Here is a 26,449-nt window from a genome sequence, read left to right as displayed (position 1 = left end):
TCTTACAAAATTCTATTGTTTTTAGATACAACGTTGGCTACAATAAAATTGTAATCATATTAAAATGATCTTTGCTAAATAAAATTAAGGATTCAATTGATACCTCTTTTGCCAATTTATTTTACTCTTATCAATGGCTTCAAGTTATAATTACAAATAGAAATGTCCTCACAATAAAAAAGAGGATGTCCATCTAGCAGTAACTTTATTTAAATATAAAGATATGTATTTATATGTATATATATATATATATATATATATATAGATTAAATATCTGTTGCATTAATTGGTTGGGCATGACAATTCCAAGAGCAAGAATATTCAGATATTATATAATAGTTTCTATTTGAATCATGGGAGCCTTTATACATAAAAGCCCATTTCAAAAGGTTATGGTACAAAATCTTTCCAATAATTTCTTGTTTGGTGAACAAAAACTATCTTTTAGAAGCCTTGGCTTTTGGAGAAGATGTTATAAAGTAAAAAAATATTTCTTTTATCATAATTCAATAATTATTCAAAAATTATCACAATTTCGTAATATTTTTGTGTTTTTACACTACAACATGTTGTTATTTTTTTGTGGCATTTAAACTTTAAATCTTCAGAATAACTTTTGTTGTTACATAAAAAATAATTACCTCAATCAGTTTTAAATTTGAAAATGAATATATCTTTAAAATATAAAAATAAAATAAAACATAGGAATTCTTTTACAAACTAAATGTGGATTCTTGGGTGTATGTTCCAATATTACAGACTTCCAATATGATACTATGTCTTATTTTTCAATTCAAAACTACATTGAGCTCTCTATATATCAAATTTAACAATTTTATTGCATAAATCAGAGTGAATGAAATTCTTGGTCAGCCTTTCCTAAAACGTAATGTTTTATCCTTCAGAAAAACACAATTTTAAAAAATAATTGTATTGAAACAAATACGTTTTAAAAGTGAAAATGTATATGATGATAATAATTTTTTCTTATTTTAGAATTTCTTATTTTTCTTACTTTAGACTTTCACACATTAAGAAAAGAAATCTACAACATTCTATAAGAAAATGAAATAAAAAGCACTGATAACTCTCTCACACACACATAGATAGAGTCAGACAGGCAGACAGACATAGAAACAAGATGGCTCACACATTTCCAGTGCGTTGCACTGTCGTTGTTGTTGCTGATGCTCTAAGCTTTGCTGTATGATTTGCATCTTCACCTTTGCTCCATGGCGACTACAGTCTTGCTGTTGAAACTAGCATGCATTCGCAAGCACCAGCAAGAATATGCGTGTGAAGCAGCGGAGGTTTAGTTGGCATCGTGATTGCAGACCTGGCTTCCTTGGTTTCAGCCAATTGTTTGTCAGCAACGTGCAATGGCAATGTGGGGGCGATGAGAGGAAAGGCATTCTGGTGTTTGCTGGGGTGAATATGCCAGGATTCTGGTGATTGTCCATGTCTCACTCACTTTCACGCTTCTTCATGGGTACCCAATTGTGGTAGTCGTTTGGTTTTCGTTTTCGAAACCCAGACACGTTCTCATGCACCGCATACTGCATGCCACTCGTGAAATTGCGGAAATTGGTTTTCACGTTTCTGAGTTGTTGAAGAAGCACGTTGGCAGTGCTCTCAAATTGCTGCAGGTAGCCTGGCCGTAAGTTATTCCTGTTGGGATCTGCCACAATCGAACTGTCATTTTGTTTTTGTTTTTGTTTTTGGTATTTTTTGTTTGTTGCTATTCCTCACAGTACACCGGAGCGATCCTGAATGGTGGGGTTTTTCTCATTCGGGCTTGTTGTATCCATACGTACTTTTCCTTGTTTCCCTTCTTCTTGCTCGGGTTTGCTGTTACCGAAGCTGCTTCCCAAGCCCTGAATCCGCAACTTTTCGTTGCAGAAGTACAGTTGTAACCTTTTGTACTAATGATCTTGTATCAACGAGCGCTGTTGTTGTATTGCAGGTGCCGCCGAGGTTGCGTTGCAACGATTTCTGATGCAGGGACCGGAACATGAGCACAAGGCTGGATCACTTCGTAAAAGGGGCACATTTTGATTACTTCATGTGTGAATGCAGAGCCCTTCTTTCCGCAGGTAATCAATTGCCTCTCTATATATGTGTCGCTGTGTTGGGATTGGAAGTTGAAACATATAGTACTCAAAGATCTTGAAGTGTAGTCTTATAATCTACATTCATGTGAAATTAATAATCGTTAGAGAATTTGACGTGGATGCTGTCTATGAAGGCTTGTCTTTCTTTTGCATGCTTTTCTTTCTTACGGGGGGGGGGGGGGGGATGTGTTGGGGTTGCTGCAGAACTATGTACTGCAGTGCGACAACACTGTGAAGGGAATGTATGTATATTCACATAATCCAGGTGAGATTTTGAACATTTCATTGTTAAAGGTGACTTTTGACATTTGACATTGTCACCTTTTCTAACGCAGATGAAAAGCAGGATTCGACATTCAAATCACATAAATGTAGGGATTGCAAGACAAGTCGCAATGCTGTAATTCATACGAGTGTTGTGTCACATGCTCTGGTTAGATCTTTTGTGGTTCGGAACGTCCTTTGGGCTTAAGATTCAGATGGATCTTTAAGTTGCAGTGAAGACGAAAATTGCACGACATGCAACTGCACGTGAGTTTTGTTTTGTTTTGTTTTTTTTTTTTATGATAATATCCGGCTAGCTTTGTATTATCTTCACCCTTCAGCCGCTCTCAACAGGACATGTATTGACTTGGTATATGCATTGTGATGTGCTTAGTTTGTGCAACAGTTCTGTAGGTCGCTGTTGCTATAATGCTGAGTGTAGTACAATCCATGAATCACTTCGATGCTCATTTTATATGGCAAGGGAAGTATGGATGTTTTCTGCTAATTAATGCTCATGATTCGGATTCACAACAATGCTTAAGTGATTAAAGAACAGCACTGCCTTCAAGAAAGATCTGCTCTACCGGGTTTGAGTATGTGATTCATGCTACATATTCATTCAACATTCTGTAGCAGTTAAAGCAGAACTGGTTCTGGAATTCCTATTTGAAAATCTCCTTGAAGTTTGACTGCAAGTGACGCAGTGAACTGCCGGATGTTTGAATCATTGACGACAGGTACATGTTTACATTCTCCAACCCTGGCGTCTATATCTGTATTCCCTTGGTATTCGTTTGTTATCAAGACATCATAAGACCTCCTCACATGTGTTGGTTCAACTCCACAATCCTTACCTTTTTGGTATAGATTCAAGTTGACAATCACGGGTTTCATACTTCAGATCCAGTTGCCCATGAAACAGGCAACCAAATGCACTGTTCTGATAGTTGTGAAGAGTACAAGGATTTCTGTCACTGGACGGATTCAACTGTCTATTATGCAGGTAAGGATCATCTTGGGACAGGATCTGCTTTACGTGGACTCTCTTGGAGATGAAACTTACATCTCTTTCTAAATCTGCAAAACAAGCTTCTAGATTGAAGTTGAAAATACACAAAACATGAACTGTGCGTTTTACTGCAGAAGGAATTTGGGTTGAAGATGGATTGTTTTGTACTCTAACCTCCAGAGAGTGCTGAAACGCACTTCAAATGGAGTTCAACACCTCTGATGTTGTATCTCATCATTGCACTGATTTGCAATAGTTGTGCATTATGAATATTGTAGGAAGGAATATTCGTTCCTACAATATGTGCATTATGAATATTGTCGTTCACTAAGAAGAATTCTTTTTTCGTTCTTTTTGCAATTCGCCACTATTTTCGCACTTAATGAATCTGCATTTCAACTTAATCGTCTTCTTATTGAAGTTGGCATCAACAGAAGCACCATGGATTGCTATTTTTACTGTTATCTATTTCACATTAGAACGAAGATATCGTTGCAATGAATTCGCGCATCAATACACGTATTGTGACATTGAATAGTACCAACATGAGCACTTTATCAGAATATAAAAAGAGTAAAGTGCTGTATTTTGCCAGCTTTGGCTCAGATCAAGTAAGAGAGTTTGTCAGTGGGGTACCCAAGCAGATGGCATTCTTCTCTTATTTGTCTGTCACATTCTGTAAATCCAAGCTAGTTCTACTCACAGAAAAAATCGAACATTTTTTAAATATATATTTGCAATCTCAAGGCACATGCGTGTACAGAAGTTGAGCTAGCTAACAAAGGTTTGTGACTACGGTTATTATCCTTTAACTAATCAGCTCATTCTTGTGCTTGGTCAATGGTGGGTGCGTCTTCCGCTCTGCACTTTGGACAAACTGCACCTTTCTGCACTGCCTGCTAGCGTACAAGCGAATTGTGATTTTGTAGCAACTTTCGAGTTTATGTTGTTGTACCCAACTTCGTTTTATGTCACCGTGTGCCTTCATGTAGGAGATAGACATAGTCATAGGGGACATCGCTACAGTCTAAAGTCTATCATCACCAAGAAGACCTGAATGCCACTCTGAGCATGAAATCAAATGAAGGGGAGTTCGTCCCAGCACACCTTCATTAACTGTGAGGGATGTTCTTCGACAATTGATAACAGAAATCACATATCAGGTAGCTAGATCCACTAGATGATGTACAACTTGCTGAGTATCTGTGCAGTCTCCGCATGGTATTATTCACATGATTGGGTTCAGCTGTGAATATATGTGTGGAATCCGGACCTAGTAGTCATGAGCGAAGTCGCTAAAATTTTCCCGGTGATGAAATAGATTCATCCAATCCATGATAAACTTACCCCAACTTGAACTGGTGAATCATAAGTTTGATACTAATCTTCCTTTGTTTCGAGGAGGTAAGACCCATCATGTTATCCTTCTGTTTGCAATGTAAACTGTGCAAATACGTTGGTTTTCTTTTTAACTCACAGACGTGGCACCAGCGTCCGAACATCAACCCGCCTCGTATTTCGTTTTACTGAAATTACTCCCCTCTTCAACAATTGAAAACAGAGCGCAATTGGTTCCCAGTGGCGTCGACGTTTGCAAGCAGAAACATTTTTGAACACGACCAATCCTCACAACACCCCACAATTCACTGCATCAAGCACTGAATCCTGAAGTCCCTGCTCAGTAAGACAACCATTATCTTTTCAATCACGAGGTTAAAAAACACTCACTGTAGGCAGGCCTGGAACTTACAACAGTGACAAAACTATGTAGGTACCTCACAATGGGTACATGCCTAACGACTATGGCCGGTTTCACACCAAAGAAGATGCAGGCTGAATCAGTTCACAAAGGTCCTTGCTCAGCTTTGGAGGAGTGGCAGAGGCAGATCAGGTCAAACCACTGAAGCTTTTGGTCCGTGCTCTGTGTTCTCAAGCTAGTCCCACTATTTGCTGGGTCCTTGTCCCGGTCAACCTCTCTTTTGTATTCAGTTGGTCCCACTTTTGGACAATCTTACAGCATCCCTATGGCTGCAATCTCATTGTGATCACTGATGCGTTGTGAAAGTGGATAACAATGTGATTGGTGGCCGGGGAAGGTCTTCGAAGATACCTGTATTTGGTGCAAGCTTTTCACTGCAACCGTCAGTTTCTGTTGTGCCATGAACTCAGGGTCGTTTAGGTTATACAAACATGGCATTCTTTTTTATGATCTCGTGTACTTGTTGCCCTGGACGTTTCGCAAATTAAATGCTCATTGCAGTAGTATTTTCTCGCAGGCACAGTTCATTGAAGAAGCGAAATAGGTGCGGGCTCCTGCTGAACTCTAGAACGGTCTGATGAGTCGCAGAGCTTGCATGTGAGATTGAAGCCTCTACGTGCATGGTTCTAGTTATCTGATACCTTGGTTGCAGGCTGATCCTCTTTGTGAGCTCTGATCCTCCGTCGATCATGTTCAAACTCAAGTTTATTTCATCAAAGTCTGTCGTTCTAACTGACTACACTCATAATACAGCATCGAGATGCCACATTGAATGGAAAGTTCCTCTCGCAGCATGCTACCATGTTGAACAGTAAGTAGGCCATTATTTACACCTCGTGATCTCAGTGTGGTTCCACTGATGAAGAAATCAGTAATTAATTGATTTTATGTTTGTTATATATGTATGTAAATGTATATATATATATATATATATATATGTAGTCCTTCTTGCCAATACCATGCAGTCATGGAGAAGGCTAAGAACAAGATAATTGAGGGTGATGTTGCAGAGTGCTTGAAAGAAGATCTCAGCATACAAGCACAAGATCAAGCATAAGATTCTCGCAGCTTATTCTTGTATTTTCCCCTTCGATACTAATTTAATTTTTAATTTTTTTATTTTCTGCATTGCTCTCTTGAATCTTCCTCTGTATCAATGCAATACTGTTACACTGTTACTGAATATTGCGAAATTGTGGCTGCCCATAATGTTTAGATTTATTCTATGCGTTTGCCAACTCGAATGTCTCTGAGTTTATTCACAATTGGCATTGAGTAAAATGGGCATGAATCTTGAAAAAGAAAACTACTTCGCTTTAAAGTATAATATGATGAACTATTATAAAAAATAATAATTGAAGAACTAAAAAACTAAAAATTCAGGTTTCACTTCCACTAATCTAGTTCTTTACATAACCTCAAATTTATGATCGTAAATATGAATTTTCAGGCAAAATTCTAATCCTTTTGAATCTTCAAAAATTTTGCAATTTTAAAATCATACCAATAAACAGAAAACTCTTAATTTATTTGATTATTTATTTTCTTGTATTCCTTTGTTAGTCGGTTGCAATTACCACGAAGCAGTCTCAGTTAAAAAATAAAAAATAAAAATAAAAAATAAACGGTTCACACCAGAGTTTGAAACCTGGCTTTTCGGCGGATGAAGAAAGTAAATACAAATTGTAGAAGACACATACTGATTATAAAAAATATCCTCAGTACGAACGTTTATTTTCACTTTTGGGACAGTGTAAAAATCTGGTATTCAGTTCACATGTAGAAATAGTAACAAGAGAATGACATGGTTCGGGCACTCTAGCTACCTGGTATTTCTATAAGCTTCACATGATTAAGCGATGAGACTGTGCAGTGAAGCAATGAATGACACGCATTTTAAACTTCTATTCATTTTTGTACTGAAGCTTTATGGCGTAGCCACTCAAAGAAAGGCTACAGACACCTGAAGATCCTCTTTAACTTCAAACTAAAGTTGTCGACGCATTGAGCATGGGGCCCCTCCTTCAAAACTCCAGCCAATTCAAATCACAACCAACACACACGAATCGTTTGTATCATATGTTGCTTTAGAATCCTCATTTATCATCCAGAATTTAGAATGAAATGCAACATTCCAAAGGACATTGAATGATTGGTGTAGAATTTTATTGCATGTGATACACGGGTTGTACTGCAAAAGTGAAGCCTGGTCCTTCCATATCAAGTCATTCAGCATCATAGCATGTGTTGGTGATTGCCTGAGAGAATACAATACAAGCATCCCTGTGCCATTTACATTAAGATCTGAGCTTGTATCACTGAAACTCCGAATTCCATTTGCATGTTCTAGCTGCTCATAAATGCTTGATTGTCTTGCAAGCTCCGATTCTCCAGCGCTTGATGGTCTACACAATTTACGTATTCAAACTCGTTCTATGCAAATCATAAGTAAAATCATCCGAAAGGCTCAAATACTCAAGCCAGATATGTTGGCCATAGGTAGTGATAAAAGCGCACAAAAAGACATGTTTTTGATGTTCATCGTAGTATTGCAACCTTCGATGTAGCAGTAGTTTTAGTTCACAAAAATATAATGCTTGCAAAATGATTGAAAACATTTACTTTGTTTGGCATGACAAAAGTGAACCTGGAGGTAAACCCAATGGTTACATTAATTACATGCCACAGACGTAAACATGATTGTTGGAGAGCGCACAGTAAAATTCTACCAACACCAACTAGCTTTCCACTGGAGGATTACCATACGAAATCAGTACAAAGACAGGACATCGGGGACGATACCTATCGACGAGCTCCCCAAAAGCTGACATAAACGGTTATGTGGCGCAACAAGGGATGGTGTAAGAGTCCCGACAAACCAAGGATCACTGAACCAGCTGTTCGAAAAGATTCAACAGATCTGCTCATTCTTACTCTTCCCCTTCACCTCCATGGTACCTGACCCCCTACGGATCCCCGTTTGTCGCTTCAGTACTTCCCTGCAAAGCCATTGCCAATCAATCGCACCGGGCCTAATATGGCGATCAGCTTGTCCTCAGACTACAACACTCAGCGTACTCGAGACTAGAGGGGTTACCCACCTTTACGGCGTCGCTGTACCTCCATATTAATTGCTAGGCCTCTGGTCTAGTACTGGGATCGAAAGCAACGTCGCCTGCACTACGATATTGTCAAATTCCTTTCACTGTTGTGCAACGATATCACCGCAATGCAAACCCCCTCAGTGGAGAAAGATTGGTTGCAATGATGTAATGTCAACAATACTGACTTGTTCAAGCAAAGGAATAATTCAACGCATCCGCTGTGGTTTGATCGAAAAGAATGGTATCAACTTCCCATACCAGGCTATTCAATTAACTTTGGTTTTTGCAACTAAGTCTTGAGTATCGTGCTCCAGTTCAACCCTGGGCACGAACAACAACTAATTTGGGGATGAACACAGCAGAGATTAAGAACTCCTGAAAGACCTTACCTGTTCCCCACCTCCTGTTGACGGTTTATCATACAAGGGGACCTTTCAATCTACGGGTAGAAACTTGGCATTTCCTGATATTATCTGTGGTCTGACAAGAGGTTGGCGACAGTAGGACTGTGACTTAACAAGGGTTGATTACGAGTCGACCTTCGTAGCAGCATGCATTTGATGCAACTCTGGTCGGTTCATGATGAACCGCGGATTCAAAAGCCATCTATCACTAGTTAGCTCCATTATATAGCAATAAGACCTATATGGAGCCGATAGACAGGTCTAGCCTGCTGGGGCTGCTCTACTAGAGTCTTTATTTAGAGATTCGAAAGCAAGCATAGTAAAGATAGATGTGCGGTATCACTATACTGCTACGAGAAATCTGACACCGAAGGAGGATAGGACATGGCAGGGGGTATACTAGGATTATCGAATCCCCACCCCAGTTTGAAAATGAATTAGCTGAAGGGGTAGACAAGTTTGCTTTGATTGATGTGGATGTTCGACTTCAATTAATGTAGGCTGTGTGTCTGCTTGTGTCCGCTACCCAACTCTGGTGGTGTGCCAGGAATTGACCTTACCCACCTATTCACCTTAAATGACCATTCAATCTGGAAATCAGCTGGAGGTTTATAGCAAGATATTCGTTGAAGAAACAAGTTCCCTATTGCTGAAAATGAAATTCCTAGACGATACCACTACTTCATGTTATGCCACATCTAGATAAATTTTGGTGCAGTTCCGCAAAGTTCTAGAAAACTGCCAGTTTAATGTAAATTTTCTTCAATGTGGAACTGCTCTGATGAAGATTTATGATAGGTGTTCTTTGTTGATACCGCAAGCAAGTGAAAACCAGTCTTTTGTTGTTAAGGGTATTTTGAGATCCTTACGAAGTACGACATTTGGCTCCTGGCCCTCGACTCCACAGCACTTGATAGTTGCTAATCTTGAGATGCACTCTGACTACATGGCTTACACTTCAAAGCGCAGCGGCAGTCACCAGGCAAAGCCATGAAATTTGTTTCAGACACTTAGAGCACATGGATTTCAACGATTGCTGGATCTGATGAAGTAGTGTCTGTCAATAACTTAACTTAAAATTGTTTTGAACAATTTCAAGACCAGCCCTGAAGTTCCAACGTATCATCTAATGTAAACACGCCGCGGTAGATGAAATATGAGCTCGCTCGCACTCCCCGAGGTTACTTCCGTGCGGCTTATTAGACCTGCAAAACATTCTCACTTGCTGCTGCCATCTCAATGTCCCACTGTCTCCCTGGGCCCCTCTGCGCTAACTATATTTGATGATCGCAACCTCTACCACCGTCTTGTGTTTGTTACAGCGTAGTGGATGATCTTTGCTGCCAATACCATTAAACTTTCTTTCTCTTTACGAATCCCTGCAACTGCTCTCAAAATTTGATTCTATTCAATATTATGCATTCGCCGTCAATTGTCGATCTCTGTTCAAGTGGTTTCGACACGTAGTGTCTCTTCGGAATGAGACGGACGACATCTCTTGGTTGAAATCGACAATTCACAGGAAAAGTCGACGTGGTGTTGAGTTGTGTTGGTCCTTGGGTAAAGTTCCCAAGGCGGATTGTCCCCACGGTTGCTTGGCGAATTGGAAAATTCAAACTAGCGTTGTTTTAAGGCATGAAGAGCCGATTCCCGCATTTGCATCTCCAAACCTCGGGGTAGTATTCCTGCTGCGTTAATGCGCCGTGAGGACTGCTGATTGACACATGAATTGGGTTGCAAGGGATGCAGGAGCCGCATTTGCCTTGGCAGGTGGGCGGACTCGAACCAACCAACAAACTGTGACAATATATGGAATCTTCTCTACCGACTGCCTTATTCATTCCCTGAAGGATTTTTCTGTGAGGCGGTGGGCTTCTGTCCTGCATTACGTACTGATCACAATTAGCTTTATCAAGCTGAACTTGGAGATTCATTCACCGTAGCGGAAGTACATGAATACTCGTTCAAGAAACTACATAACAAGTTCAATGCAGGGATTCTGAGGTTGTGAATGATTCCTCAGTAATGCTAAGAATTACTCGAAATTTTACTCATCGACACGATTAAAGTATGAAGAATCAATGTTTCACCTGTATCTGTGTGTCATCTTCAACGGTTCCTCTTAACACTTCTCTCTTAGCCCCAGCTACCTGAACTCCAGGAGTCTGTGTTGAGGCGCTTGCGGGTGGTCCGGCTGAAAATATATAATATCAAAGAGGGCGTTGTGAGAGCTAGAAATTCCGGCGGTGCAGCTATTTCAAATGAGTACTTTCTCAACGAAATCTTAACTCGATTTAGAACAAAAGGATACAAGAGTCGAAGAGATTTAGCAATATTACGGTCCACTGATAGGTGTGGATTTTAGTTACCAGGTAAATGTGGAACAGAAATCGCTCGCAAAGGGAACATGCCGAGTAGTAGTAGAGCCAAACAGGCGACAATTGCAATGCTTGACATCTCATTGAAGTCTTCCCTCTGTTTCTGTGTCTTTTGTTTGGCACCTCTCCTCGTCGGTAGTTTAGAAGTTGTAATGTCGAACTCGAAGCACAATCTCAGGCAATGCTTTTCAATTTTAGTGTCATGCCTACGTTAATTACCCGCGAGTCGGCCAATGACACTGATCAGAGTGGTCTTTGCCTTACAAAGAATCAAAGCTTGGTCACATTTTTCAACTTCTTGCGCTGACAATAATATCGTGAAGCTGAATGTCATGGTGCAAGAGTGCTACTCGCTCGCAAGCTTACACCTCCTTTAAAACTTGACTGACCAGGTCTGCATTGCTCTCCCGAGATACCGGTTCCTGAGCCCATAAGCACACCTCCAAGCTCCTCACTGAACGGGACTTTGGGCGAAATAGACCCTAGCTCAAGAACGGATTCAAGAGGATATATCCCTCAGAGCCGGTGTCATCTGGAGCATCGAACACGAAAATATCGATTCAGCAGTTTCAGTGGAAGATTTCAGAGCTGCACCGTCACACTTGCCAATATTCTGAAGATGCATGCACTATTAGTACTATTCCCTCTACGCCGAATTAGCTGGTCCGGCTCCCATGAAGATCCTCATCTCATTGTTTGCCACTGATAGTACTATACTTGCATCATTCCCTCCCATGCACGAGCAGATTGACAGTATACAACCCACTCGTTGCAACACCACCACCACCACCATCTCCAAATCCCCGACCAGAATCTTCCTGTCCTAACTGCACTTGATACTGAATATGGTTACCGTTTCGCTTCTACTCTAGATTGTCCCCACTAAACCCTCTCAACGCCTCCCCCACCTTCACCTGCTCCACCGTCCCTAGCTAGCCTGTCTGTCTGTACCTCATACACTCTTCTCACACTCCGGTACCCAGCTCTCCTTTAGGCTCCGGCCTGGACAACTATTGCATCAGCCTCACATACAGCTTCAGCTCCAAATTCTAGGAAACATGAAACTCTCTCTCTCTTACCCTTCATGAGCTCTGAGCAGAGAGTTTCAGGTTTATACGTGTACCAACATTAATGTGACTTCTCTCTGACGCCCCACATTTCATCCCTGGGGCCTTGTTGTTTAAACCTCTGAACCTTGCAGTTAATCCTCGCGTCTGTCACTTCCGCGGATCCACACTCTTACACACTTACAATCCCTCCCTTTGCATCACTTTTTTGGGCTTACTGTCTCAGTTACAGACAACTCAAGCCTTACAGTGCGTTGAAGCTGATGGATGGATGGGGAGGGCTCAAGTCGTATCTCACTTGAGTGCTGGATTGAAGGGAGCCAAAGGTATCCTTGGTTTTACTTGCCCTGCTGCAGGGAGACCAATATATTTGAGTCCCAGAAACAATTTTTTTTTTTTTTTTTTTTTTTTTTTCACAAGCCAATGTGTGATGTTCCTCATGAATCAATCTCTGGGCTATCCCCTCAAGATCGTATGAACGTGTTCATACAGTTCATGATCTTTTCCTACTGTAACTGACTTCAAATGCTTGAGGGCACTCATCCACTTGAGGCCTGGAAGTTGCTATAGTGCAGGGGTTTAGTAGTTAGAAAATAGTTCATCCGTCACAAAACAACCGGAATATTTTATTTTTTTTAGTTTTTGCAGCGAAACGGGGGTGAAATCCGACCAGTTGCTGCAGTGGGGTTTTAAGCGGAGGGCCATTACGATGAAGTCCTTGATGAGCAGCAGCAGCAACAGAGGCCGACCAGAAGGAGGGCACATGGCTGTCAATGGAGAGGTAGACAACTTCCATCAAATGCTAGCCAAGTTACCCTTTGAGGGGATTCCATGGGCCATGCTGCACGTCTTCGTCATCCAGTGAGATTTTGTGCATTTTCATCGTACTTCTCAGTCATGATAGAGATAATTAATCTTTTTTTTTAGTCTTTTTTACTGTTTCTTTTGACTATTTCCCCATGCAAGTAACACATCGCAGATGAATCACCATGCTGGTAGTGGCGTGGGAAGAAATTTTGTTGGGGATGTAGAAGGGCGGGGTCTGTTGCAAGCTTGAAATCCTTCAACATCAGCCAGGGACTCTGGGCCGCATCTGCGAGTTAATCGGCTGAGACACGTAGAGTTTCTCGGCGGATAGCGCACCTTCTTGTTTCCTGAGGAAGTTTAAAAACCTGCGGATGTTACCCCCTCTCGAAAAAAATTTGGAACTGTTTTGCACAGGCAATTTTAGTAGCGACGAGTACCGAATATTGACTAGGCAGAAACCCAGAGATGGTGAAACAACTGTGCTCTTTGAACTGTGGAAGAAACAGAATACTCAGAATAACAGTGAGAAAGAAATTTGCAGGAATTTAAGTTTCATGATTAATCGATACATAAACTACGGCTGAAGATTATGATTTTGTACTTTATTCCACCCTAGGGCATGTAGGAGACCACACAAGGTAGCAGGTGTGCTGTTGAGCTTCGCACTCTCCAAATCGAGCTTTCGTTCTTAACCCCAGTCTTTTCCGTATCTCTTTTTCCTCCTTTCTCACTTTCTTTTTATAGAATTTTCCAAACACTTGAGAATCACCATTCGGCAGGTGAGTGGACGCGGTATATAGAGCCAAATTTAACCTTCAATCTTTCCAGGTCTTAGTAAAATACACATATTGTACACAATTGTTAAGATATTGATGCAAGAATTGAAAGCTGGTCAAACCATTCAAAAAACAAGAACTGATCTTCTATTAAACAGTTAGAAGAGGAGATTCGAAATAAAATGAAATAGAAAGTTTCAAAACACCCCAAAAATAAAAATCAATAAATAAATGAGTTGGCGAGAGTAATATGTATAAAGAGACTTCTTTGATGAGCGACCAAGTAACCTGTTACGCTGCGAATAGGCAAAACTGTAGTGCCATAATCGTACCAATAAGTAAAACATACAAGAATGAATTTCATGACAAAATCCGCGTGATAGTGTCATCAATTAATTCCTCGACGTAGTGAAAGTGATGTTTATCTCCATCTGCTGTTTCCTGAGGAACCTGAGTTTTATAATGAATCATTACATCCATGGTGATCCATGTTCGATACACATTCAGGTGCAAAGGTTTACCTCCTGGCAGACTAAGGCATCACAAATTTGATAGACTGTCTTGATCCCGAATAAAGCCAAGCAGTGAACATTGACCTCATATGTTGATCATGCTTCACAACATTGTCATTGAATGATGTAGCAGACGTTTTGCTTCTCACTCACTTTTTACCTCCGAAGAGAGTCTTGAAGCTCCAACCTTCTGACTTCTCTTCAGCCTTATCAGCTTTGCTTTTCAAAGACATCTTGCCCAACATAGAATCAAGATCAAATGTTTCTCTTTCTGCAGTTTCTCCGAGTCCCTGGTTAATAACCATAGACTGCTGCTTGGTACCAGATTGTCCCGTAGCGTCGTCAAGGCCTCCTTCTCCTTTGGGTCCTGTAATAGCAACAATCTTTCTGTTACCAGCGAAAAAATTCAATGTTGAAGGTAGTACAAGATACGGAATGAACACGGTTGAGGGTCCACAAAGAATCTAACGGAACAAACAAGGAGGGTGGAAGCCATGTTCGACGTAACTTTCATTGCCCTGCTTAAGACCTGTAGTATCTTGAAATTGCAAACACTTCTACAATTCTAAAAAAAATTATTCATTCATTTCATCTATTTCATTTGAAAGATGGCCTGATCATACAGCACATGAATGTAGCTCGCAAACACTCTCCCCCATTTCATCCAGATGGAGACCAAGGAAAGCAGACGATGCTTCATTAAAACCGCGGCAATCCTAAATTTCAGACTGTCAATCCCCGTTAACTAGGGAAGCTAAGACACAGGCACTTGCATGTAGGCCTTTCAAGCAAAAGAAGAGGGCAGTGAGAGCTCATACCAATGGGATTCATCATGTGACCAATTTGACCATCCTTGTATTCATAAGCAGCAAGAGCAATTGGACCCGTAAGCAGAGGCCTTACCTGCACGAGCACATCAAAAGTCACATCAAAACCAACTTTCCTGACATGCTAGACAACTGAAAGGAAAATTGAAGAGTAAACTACAGAAGGAGATGAGTATGTCTGTGGGGAGATAACTTCCCAGAAAAGACGTAAAAACTGACAGTTTTTCTAAAGAGGAAATTCCTTGTCAAAGGATTGTTGCAGCAAGAAGAGGCAAGTTGAATGTTATCCAAATATATCAAGATATACCCAAACCCTACTTTAGAAAATCCTTTCGTCAGTCGTGCAAGAAGTCCCTACAAAACAATACACCTAGAGCGAATGTAAGCGAAATAAAATGAAGAACGTACATCCATCACAAATTTTGTGTGCTCCGGCGAGGCACGGAAGTCGTTCATGCAGGGAAAACTCTCATAAATCTCCCAAAAATGTAGAGTATTTTTGTCGAAGGCATCCACATTGCACTCAAAACCCTGCATCCCGGATTTCCTGTCCTGCTGAATCATCCACACACCCCTAAGATCAATAACCGAACGTTAAAAGTCCACCAATTCAGACAGAGCTTTCTTGTGGATCCATCCAAGTCCCAACGCTCAACGCAAACAAGTTCAAAATCCATGAAGTGGACCAGTGCTACGACCATTGCGCAAAACACAGAATCACAATACACCTACACGACATCGACGACCTTAAAAGTTGAGATTACGCATCAGCCACGGTTCAGACGTGTCCACCACCAAACCCAACGGCATCAGGGTAGAGGGGGAAGCTTTCTAATTACCATCTTCCCATGAGCCCAACTAACAATGCCCTTGCACAAAGCCGTGACCTCCTCCTCTTTCCCTTCCTCAAACTTCAAAGTGGAGCTCAACGCATAACTCCTCCCGGTAGAAATCCTCTTCGCGGCCTCGACCACTAACCCAACAGCCTTCTGCTTGGACCCCACCGCTCCAGTCTCCACGATAGCAAGCCTGGTTCCGAGGAATCCCTTTCTCTCTACCATCTTCTGTACACCTCCAGCTCTCGTGCCACTCCATCTCGTCCCCGCGCTTGCACTGCAACTCGATCCCAAGCTGGAACAGCTCCTCATCGACCCCGCACCATAGGCGCTTGTCTCAGCAGCCAACACTGCTCCAGCTTGACTGCAACAAGTCGCCATTTCTTCTTACTTCGCAACAACCCCAGCAACTCAAAATGGAACCAAACGCCAACGATTACAACACTTTTAACAACAAAAAAACGAGAGGTTTAGCACACCGGACGGAGAACAAATTGCAGCTGTGGAAAAACCCCTGGTCGTGGGTGTGCTCAACTCAACTCATCACCAAAATGTAGAGATCAAGCTTAGAATTCGATCAGGAAAAGGGGGATCGAGTGTGCAGTGCAGTTCAATCACGAGAGGTGTGTAGGGTTCGGCGATTCGGGGGCTTGCTCGGCCGAAAACACTATCCACAAAGCCACTTGCTTCACGCCAATGGGTGCTTGCCAAGTGGATTCGTAGATATTCGCCTTACCCTGCTCCAGAATATCTAAACTTTTCGCTTTTCGCTTTTATTTAAAGGAAAGTGCTTTATGTGGACAGATGAATGAATTGATGAATGAGTGATTGAATAGTGGGGGTGAATGTTTGGATGGATGATAGATCCTGTGACTTTAAAGTGCTACTTCTATGCACCAGGTGGGTTTCTTTGGGAGTTTGTTTTTGTGGTTTTAAGTGGGGTTTCATTGGGCTGGAGTGCTGGAATAGGTGCCCAGCTGGTACCTGATACTGGATGAACAGAAAATCCAAATATGTCTTTGTATGATAACATTTTAATATATTTTCATCTTTTAATCCTATCTAATCATATATATATAAGGACTTGTTAAAGCTACACCCTCCAAACCATGTTATGATTCATTTAGTCCTATCTCATTCCACCTCCTCACTTTGTCATCATCCTCCATGAGGAAACTTGTCATTTGTGCCAAACCTTCTCACCTACCAAAGACAACTCCATCTGGACTGCTTAAGAGTGAAGAGGGCTTGTTTGTTGAAACTAAATTTTGTTTTGCTTGTTGCTCTTGTGCTAATTGAATTGTCTATGTGTGTTTCCATTTTTACAAAAAGAAATAAATCTTCACTTTTTCAATTATTCAAGTAAGAACTATATCACTATAAATTTTACATTTAGTAATAATAGTGACAATGTTGGAGCTCTATGTTATGCTCCTATAAAGGTTTTGGCCGCCAATTGCAATATTTCTTTTTTACCTCACTTTGAGATTGTTAAAAATATATTAAGATAGGCTCTACTCAAGAAGTTACACCAAATTGATTGTCACACAAGTAAAGTTAAAGTAGAAAGTCGTTTGTTAAATCAATCATAGTAATGTAGAATGACTTATTGTTTAGATCTTTGTATGAAAAATCCAATGAAAATACAAATCTATAATTAGTTGTGATAAGACACTTAGAAGTTATAGATCCTTAATCAACAATTCAAGTAGGTTTTGAAGCTCTTGATATACAAGACAATCAATTACCAATTATTCTAGTAGAAGTGCTTATCTCAATTGTCTTAGAATTGTATCCAAATCAATAATGCAATCTACTAGTTTTTTTATATCTACATGCTCGCAAGAAGCAAAAAAATATAAAGAAGTTCTTTCTAAACATGTACACTTATATATAAGCATTTTTACAAAATCTAGCAAACATAAAGGCTATATAACTCAATTTATTTATGCAAATAAACTTAATTTGAAGATAAGAAGATTGAATTTGTAATTAAAGAAATTAGATTAATTATAAGATAACATTGATATTGGATATATATTGAAGTATCTACTATAAATAGATAAAAAATTATATAGGCTTTATATCACCAAAAACTAGATTGATCAAAATAAAGAAAGTCATCACTAAATAAAAAAATACATTCAAAAGTCCCCTCTTACAAAATATTAACATGAAAACCATATTTATATTTAGAATCTATGAAAATCACACAAGCAATTAAATATACTAGATGTTGTAGAATTTTTTCAAAAAACTTAATCACGTTAAACAAGACTTTGCTTTATGATTGGAGGATCCATCCATTATATCAATTGAATATGAAATCTACCAATAAAAAATTCCATTTGCTATATTAATAATTTGACAAGATTTCATACTTTAAAGATTTACTTCAGCAATAATAAAGATACTTAATAAAAAAGATTACATACAAAAACTTCTATATAAGATTGGCTCACTATTAATATAAAAAATAAAGCAGAATGTGATCGACTATGCAATACAATAGCACCATTATAAAAAATATTAGGACAAGGTAAAAATCATAAACCATATTAGAAGGAAATGATTTAAAATACACATAGAAATTTGAGAGTCAAAAAAAAAAAAAAAAAAAAAAAAAACCATCATATAACTAAGTATGGAGCCATTGATTGACTAGACACCAACAAAGAACTGACATTAAGTTAAGATTGATTCATAATAATTACTAATTTAGAGCCACTTTTCAATAATTATAATGCTCCAACTTAATCATTTTCAATAATTAGGACTTTTGCAAGTTGGAATGTAAAGTTGCACAACCACAATCCTTGTATCTCAATGCTAAAACTAAGCTTCATGAAATAAAATTTATTTTTTAATGCTATGAATCTTGCTATGATCATACTACATAGAAGCATTTAAACCACAACTGGTATTATGGACATTCAATAAGAAAATTCTTAAAATATTCTAATAGAATGTTTTAAAGATTTTAAAAATATTTGAAAAGATTCTTAAAATATTCTAGTAAATTTTAAAAAATTCTAAGAAGATTAAGAAAGTTATCAAAGAAGCTTTTTAATATCTAATATGTATAAGAGTATCTTTAGTATCACAGACATACATATTTATCGTAATAATTATCTAGATAATAAGAATAGATAGAAGTAAGTCAAAGTAGATAATATCTTGTAAAAAGCTTCCTAGAAGCTTCATAGAAGTTGCTTTGCCTTTATACATATCTATAGGTGATTGATAAGTTGAAAACTTAGCCAACAAGGAAGTCACGTGTTGACATGTTGACCACTTGTAGTACAAGTTGGATATATGGTGCACACATAGGAAACTTGCCTTGTAAATTAGACATGTGTCCTACAAGTTGGACGCGTATTAGAGGTCATATAGCATGTTGCCACGTATTCTTTAGTTAAGTAGTATATATAGAGGTAAGAGTGAGGCCTTCTTCACTCTTATCAATTCCTTTCTTGCTTTTTAGTCTAGTTTCAAGAGTCTTATGTTTTATAGTCTTTGGCAATAGCCATTTTTGTTCTTCCTTGAATATATATACTTTCTTCTATTTTGTCGCTTTCCTTTTGATATAGATTCCATGACTTTATGCATCTTCTTTCAGTTTGTGTCCTTGACAAATTGATAGGAATGCACATATAATATTAGAGCTTTGTCTTTTCTTTATTAAGAATAGATTATTCCTTTCTACTTGACTTTTTTTCAAACATCAAAATCTCCTGTAAGAACTCCTATCTTATTTGTGAAGAAAAATGATGGATCATTGCAAATGTGCATGGATTATTGAGAATTCAATAAGATTATTATTAAGTATAGATATCCTCTGCCTTTGATATTTAAACTTTTTGATCAATTAAATCAAGCTAAGATCTATAAAAAAATAGATCTACAAAGAACATACAATCTGATCCGCATTAAAGAAGGAGATGAATGGAAGACTGTATTTTGAACAAAGTATGAATACTTTGAATATAACATCATGCCTTTTCGACTCACAAATACACCAACTTCTTTTCAACATCTTATAAATGATGTTTTTTGTGAGTTTTAAGATTATTTTATTGTCTATTATTTAGATGACATTATAATCTACTCTAAGGATGTAGAAGAATATGAAGTTCATATTTTTTGTGTGTTACAAAAACTTAGAGATGCGAGATTGTATGCTAAGATGAAAAAGTGTATATTCTACATTATTCAAGTTGACTTCTTAAGATACATCATTTCAAACAATGGTCTAATGATGGATCTTAAAATAGTTTACACAATTATAGACTAAAAGATTCCAAAAACAATAAGAGATTTATAATGCTTTTTGAGATTTGCTAATTACTATCGAATCTTTATGAAGAAATTTTTTCAAGTTGCACTGCCACTTACATGCTTAACTTATAAAGATAAGCTACAGTGGAATAAAGAAGCAAAAGCATCATTTGAAGTTTTGATGAAAGCTTTTATTTTTGCATCAATCCTACATTGCATCAACTTCTCTAAAGCATTTTTTATGGAAACAGATGCATCTGACTATGCCTTGCGTGCAATCTTATCACAAATAGGAGCAGATGGCAAACTTCATCCAATAGCTTTTCATTCAAAAAAAATTTCAGCACCCAAGATTAATTATGAAATCCACAACAAGAAACTTCTTGCAATCGTGGATTCTTTTCAAAAAATAGCATCATTATTTAGAAGGTGCTTAAAGTCCAGTCATTGTGTGTACAAATCATAAGAACCTCAAGTATTTTATATTAGCTACGAAGGACAAGAATATGATAAAAATAAATAAACAAGTAAGACTTCTCTCAAAAAAAGATGAAAAAATAGAAATAACTTGATATGTATATTAAGAAAGAAACTAGAATGGCTATTGCCAAAAGTCAAGACCCTTGAAACTAGACTGGAAGCAAAAAAAGAGTTGACAAGAGTGAAGAAAGCTTCACTCTTGTCTTTATATATACTATCTAACTAGGCACTTTGTGGCAATATTCTATAGGACCTCCAATATGTGTTGACTTTGTAGGATACATGTCTTGACTTACATGGCAAGTTTTTCTACGTGTGGGTCATATAGTTAGCTTGGTCTTCAAGCTAACAACTTTTGTGGCACATGACTAACTTGTTGACCACGTTTTTAATCCAAAAAATTAATTAAAGATACCTATAAAGTCAAAGCAATATCTATGAAGCTTCTAAGAAGCTACTATAACAAATATTATAGAATTAAATTATTTTTACCTACTTTTACTTACTTCTACTTATTTATACATGTAATTATTAGCTTACATGCATATGTCCGTGATATTACCTTCCCTTCTAGGGACGAGTTTCACAAGGAGCGGTCATCATATATTGAGGAAATATATGATACGACGAATTATATTTGCCACATACTCTGATCTTTGTTCTCTTCGAAGATGATTGATAGGGCCTCTCAACCATCCATAGTGTCCTATACTAGGGCGGGACGACCACCCAATTATTTGATCATTGTTGAGGCCTTCATAACTTCCTTCAAATAAAATATTTGGATCACCGTAAAAAATTATTCCTATTTCTAGTAAAATTACCAAACATTGGGAGTCCCTTCCAAGGTTGTGATACCAAACGCATTATATCTTGCGATCTATTTGAGGAAGAACATGTCATTCTTGAAGATCTTCATCTCGATTGCATTGTCTTGAAGGTTGTGACAATCATAATGTCTTGTCTGATAGGTCAGCAAATGAAGGCTCTTGAGTCAAATCCGCTGGTTGTTGGTTTTTCATCTCATCAGCGTCACAACTACAAAGAAGCTACAAATAAAGATTGAAAGTAGAATGTTATCTTGGTTAGATGTTGTTTCTTTTATAAGGAAGATTTTCATCTTGATTTTGATGGATGTTGCTCATGAAAAGCCTCTACCGCCTTTGCTGTATTTGTAAGATTCTTTACTGGCTTCCATGTGCATTCACTAATACCACATCCACGCCAATGGACAAGATATTCTAATTTATTTTAGCGCCGCCTTGAATCTAAGACTTCTTCCACTTCAAACTCTTCATTATTGTTCACTTCTATAGGAGGAGGTAGAGCTTGTCTTCTTCTTGGTATGTCCATTTTTTTGTATGGTTCAAGAAGAGACATGAGAAATACTAGATAGATTTTTATTGACTGGTAGGTATAAACGATATACAACTGGATTGATTTGTGCAGAAATAGAAAATGATCCAAGCCTTCAATAGTCCAACTTGTCACAAGGACGAGTGGTCTTGATATTGCGATGAAGTAACCATACCTTATCACCCATGTGGAATGGTAGTTGTTCCTTTCGATAGACATCTGCATTGATCTTTTGTTGTTCTTTAGCTTGTTTTAACTGTGCCTTTATCGTTGCATGTAGCTCTAACAAATGAATTGACAAATCTTTTGCAACAAGATTTTCAACTTTTGAAAAGTCAAAAGTATCAAGCCATGGATGATAACCATAATTGACAAAAAAAGATGTTTTTTTTTTAGAAGAATGTATAGTATTATTGTATGCAAACTCTGTCAATGGCAAAAGAGTTGTCCAATCATCTTGTTGGTAGTTAATGGTACATCTTAAATATTGCCCCAAAACTTGATTAAAATGCTCCGTTTGTCCATCAGTTTGAGGATGAAATGCCGAAGATAGTTTTATATCAATTTTTAGAATCTTGAAAAGAATCTGCCAAAATCTTGATAAAGATTGAGTTCCCCTATCTAATATAATATCCTTGGATAATCCATGATAGGGATAGATATTGTCAAGAAAGAGCTTAGCTATTTCTTCACCTGTGATAGGTTTTGTACTTAGTACAAAATGTGCCATCTTGGTAAAATGATCTACTATCTTGAATATAGAGTCATAAGAACCTGAGATTAAAAGATCCATGATGAAATCCATAGAAACAGAAGACCATAGTTGTCCTGGAATGGCTAATGGCTGAAGAAGCCTGTAAGGTCGATCACAAGATTGTACAAAATCTTTGACTACTTTCTACATTTAGAGCCACTAAAAATCCCTGGATATTAGTTCCAAAGTTTTATTGTTCCCAAAATATCATGCTACTAGACAATTATGACGAGCTTGAAGAACACGTAATCGAGCTTCACCTTCTGGAACATATAGGTGTCCCTAAAATATAATAGATTCTTCTTGAATTTAAACTTGGAAGCATCATAAGACTTTGAAGGATTTTCCTTAATATCATGAATAAGAAGATCAGAAGACATACTTGATTGAACTTACTTAATAAAAGTTAAATCAACAGTTAATGTTGATTTCATTGCTCGAAGATGAAGATGCTCCGGCTTCAAGAGAATTGTCCATTGTTGATTGAAAGCAGCATTTCATTGCTTTGATGTAAGATAAGATCATTTAGAAAGTGCATCTAACAAACCTTGTTATTTTTCTAGTCGATAAGTGATCTTAAATTCGAATCTTGACAAAGACATACTCTAACGAGCTTGGCGACAATTCAAAACACATGCTGATATAAAATATTTAAGGTTCTTGTGATCTGTATATGCTAGAAGCACCTTCTAAATAATGGCACCATTCTTAAAATAAATCCACGATTGCAAGAAGTTCTTTGTTGTGGATCTTGTAGTTGATCTCAACTGCCGAAATTTTTTTGGAATGAAAAGCTATTAAATGAAGTTTATCATCTGTTCCCATTTGTGACAATATGGCACCCAAAGGAAAGTTTGATGTGTCTATTTCCATAAAAAATGGCTTTGAAAAATCGACACGATATAAGATTGGTGCAGAAACAAAGGTTGTCTTCAAAGCTTCAAATACTACTTCCGCTTCTTGATTCCATTGAAGTTTGTCTTTACAAATCAAACGTATAAGTAGAGCTGCAACTTGAGAGAAGTCTTTGATGAAGATCTGATAGTAGTTGGCAAATTCAAAAAGCATTAGACATCTCTTACTGTTTTTGGGAGCTTCCAATCCATAATAGTTTGAACTTTCTTAGGATCCATCATAAGTCTATAATTTCAAGTGATGTATCCTAGGAAGTCAACTTGAGTAGTGTGAAATATATACTTTTTTTTTATCTTGGCATAGAATCCTGTATCTCTTAGTTTTTGTAATAGATGACAAATATGAAGTTTATGTTCTTCTATGTTCTTAAAATAGATTAAGATGTCATGTAGATAAAAGACAACAAAATCATCTAAAAACTCCCAAAAGACATCATTCATTATATGTTGGAATGCTGCTAGTGCATTTGTAAGTTCAAAAGGCATGACGTTATATTTGAAATGTTCATACCTTATTCAAAACGCAGACTTCCATTCATCTCCTTCTTTGATGCGTACCAAATCGTATGCTCCCGTAGATCTATTTTTGTATAGATCTTAGCTTGATTCAACTGATCAAAGAGTCTAGATATCAAAGATAGTGGATACCTATTTTTTATAGTGATTTTGTTGAGTCCTTGATAATCGACACACATTCGCAATGATCTATCTTTTTTCTTCACAAATAAAATTGGAACTCGTGTTGGAGATTTGGAATGGGGTATGAAGTTCTTGGCCAAATTCTCTTCAATATACTCTTTGAATTCAGCCAACTCATTTTGTGATATATTGTTGATTGGTACAAATCACGATTGTGCTCTTTCTTGAAGGTCAATTGAACAGTCATAGGAACGATGTTCTGGAAGAGTATTTACATTCTTCTTCTCAAATACATCTTGAAAAACTTGATATTGGCTTGGAATGCTACTTAAAATCTTTTCACCAGTAGAAATAGGTATCGCATAAATGACACAAGGTAATTGTTCTTTGCACCATGCAAGAAAGCACTTGTACCTACAAATATAGGTTTAATTATACTAGACTTATGTCTTTCTACTTGATTAACTACACTCTTAGTTATACTTTCAAAAAAACCAAGACTACGAGAAGTCCAATCTATTTTAGGATTATATTTTTCTAGCCATGATAAACCTAAAATGATTGGATTAGAAAGAGATCTAATGATATTAAATTTTACAAAGCTACTATGACCATTAGTTGCTATTTCTAGAGGAAGGGTTTCATGAGTAACATCTCTTGAAGACAACAGACGACCATCTATGACTTCTACATGAACAAGTTTAGTTTTCTTTACTAAAAACATTCTATGTCTTATAGTAAATTTTTCATCTAAGAAATATGGTGAGGCTGTTGAATCTAGTAAGGCAGAGGCTTTGAGATGGTTAGGTCCTAGAATAACATTTATAGTAAAATATAGAGAAGGTTTTGAAGAAAAGATAGGACCTTCATTAGGTGTTGTACAAGGTTCTAGCCACACGGTCCCTATTGTAGCTGGACAAATTCATTTTCTGACATGCTATCTCTTTTGATAGCCATACTCTTTATTTTATGGTTGAATCGCTTCTTTGGATAATGTTGAGCAGTGTGCTTAGGTTCTCCATAATATAAGTACAATCCTTCCTAACGACGGCAAGTCTTTTCTTGCTCAGTAAGAGATTTGAAATGTACTGCATCAATTTGCATATCCTCTACTTTAGAATGTATGTGTTGAAGAGATGTTGGTGTTGCTATTGAATTATAACAACATTGAGGTCCATTTATACGTTCTCAGATTAAAATTCAAAAATATGATCGTCGCACTTCATAGCAAAGTCAATTGCTTGACTCAATGTTTGAAGATCAAGTAAACTGAGCATTAATTTTTTTACCTCATATTGTAATCCATAGAGAAATTGACTAATAAGTGCAGCATCATCCTATTTGATATTAGTTACAAGTTGTCAAAATTGTGAAGCATACAACGTTATTGATTAATTGTCTTGTTGTAAAATATGGATCTTATTGATTGCAACACAAATTACATCATGTTCTCCATACATAGATCAAAAATCTACCAAAAAAGCCTCTAGATTATCCAATATTGGATCTCATCGTTCAAGAAAAGATGAAAATCAAGATATTGTTGAACCTAAAAGAAGCTTGCCAACTAATCTAACTTACGATCTTGGAGTTGAATAGCTTTGGGATTGAAGTTCAATCACAAGTTATACTTGATTGATAAATCCTCTAAACTTTGATCTGGCACCATCAAACTTCTCGGGTAGGACAATTCTAGGTTCTCTAATACTGGAAGGGCATTCCACCATGGGAGAAAAGACATGATTTGATGCAGATATTAAAGCAACTCCAATCATTTCTATATCTTCACTTCCTGCCAATCGTGTTGCTCATTGTAGTGGTAAATTGAGTTGATACATCGCAAGCATTAACTCCCTCAATTGCTCTTACATTTGTACCATTGCATTCTTTATTTCAGCAAGTTTTGCCATGATAACACTCAGAAAAGAAAAGATGTCTAATATCGCTTAAGATAAATAGAAGAGAGGACTTGAGAACAAAGAAAATATTAAGGACAATATCAGTTTAGAAGAAGGTAATCCACAACTTCTAATATACTTATGTCTTATCAAAAAAAAGGGGTAATCCACTCTTAATCAAGATTAGATAAAGCTCTGATATTATAAGTGCACTCTTATCAATCTATTAAGGACAAGAATTTGATAAAAATAAATAAATAAGTGAGACTTTTT

General features: G+C 37.6%; 2 protein-coding genes and 1 long non-coding RNA gene across 9 annotated transcripts; 1 reads left to right on the top strand and 2 right to left on the bottom strand.

Moving 5' to 3' along the window:
* The first annotated feature begins 1,023 nt into the window (after window positions 1-1,023).
* Window positions 1,024-4,799, top strand: LOC149989256 (uncharacterized). Of its 6 annotated transcripts, none has more exons than XR_016502929.1 (4): window positions 1,024-1,448; window positions 1,628-1,646; window positions 1,964-2,093; window positions 2,316-4,799. It is a non-coding gene; the product is annotated as an uncharacterized LOC149989256 (long non-coding RNA). The 6 variants fall into 6 exon arrangements; XR_016502927.1 differs by having other exon boundaries at window positions 1,025-1,448; window positions 1,628-1,657; XR_016502930.1 differs by lacking the exon at window positions 1,628-1,646 and having other exon boundaries at window positions 1,049-1,448; window positions 2,316-3,115; window positions 3,382-4,799.
* A 4,896-nt stretch (window positions 4,800-9,695) lies between these two features.
* On the bottom strand, window positions 9,696-12,489 carry LOC141045433 (uncharacterized). The gene is made up of 3 exons (XM_073534345.2): window positions 11,024-12,489; window positions 10,745-10,848; window positions 9,696-10,534 (listed from the first exon to the last, which is right to left on the bottom strand). Exons 1-3 carry the CDS (start codon window positions 11,109-11,111, stop codon window positions 10,283-10,285), a joined length of 444 nt encoding a protein of 147 aa, XP_073390446.1. The 5' UTR covers window positions 11,112-12,489; the 3' UTR covers window positions 9,696-10,282.
* Window positions 12,490-13,933: 1,444 nt separating this feature from the next.
* On the bottom strand, window positions 13,934-16,446 carry LOC112282772 (uncharacterized). Of its 2 annotated transcripts, none has more exons than XM_024520841.3 (4): window positions 15,861-16,446; window positions 15,430-15,576; window positions 15,013-15,097; window positions 13,934-14,561 (listed from the first exon to the last, which is right to left on the bottom strand). In XM_024520841.3, the coding sequence occupies exons 1-4, from the start codon at window positions 16,236-16,238 to the stop codon at window positions 14,344-14,346; spliced, it is 828 nt and encodes a 275-aa protein (XP_024376609.1). In that variant the 5' UTR covers window positions 16,239-16,446; the 3' UTR covers window positions 13,934-14,343. The 2 variants fall into 2 exon arrangements, with proteins under 2 accessions (XP_024376609.1, XP_024376610.1); XM_024520842.3 differs by having other exon boundaries at window positions 15,430-15,573.
* Window positions 16,447-26,449: the final 10,003 nt, after the last annotated feature.

This window comes from Physcomitrium patens, chromosome 5, assembly GCF_059467195.1.
Source record: "Physcomitrium patens ecotype Gransden chromosome 5, ASM5946719v1, whole genome shotgun sequence".
NCBI classification, from domain to species: domain Eukaryota; kingdom Viridiplantae; phylum Streptophyta; class Bryopsida; order Funariales; family Funariaceae; genus Physcomitrium; species Physcomitrium patens.
This window is presented reverse-complemented; position numbering and strand designations above follow the sequence as displayed.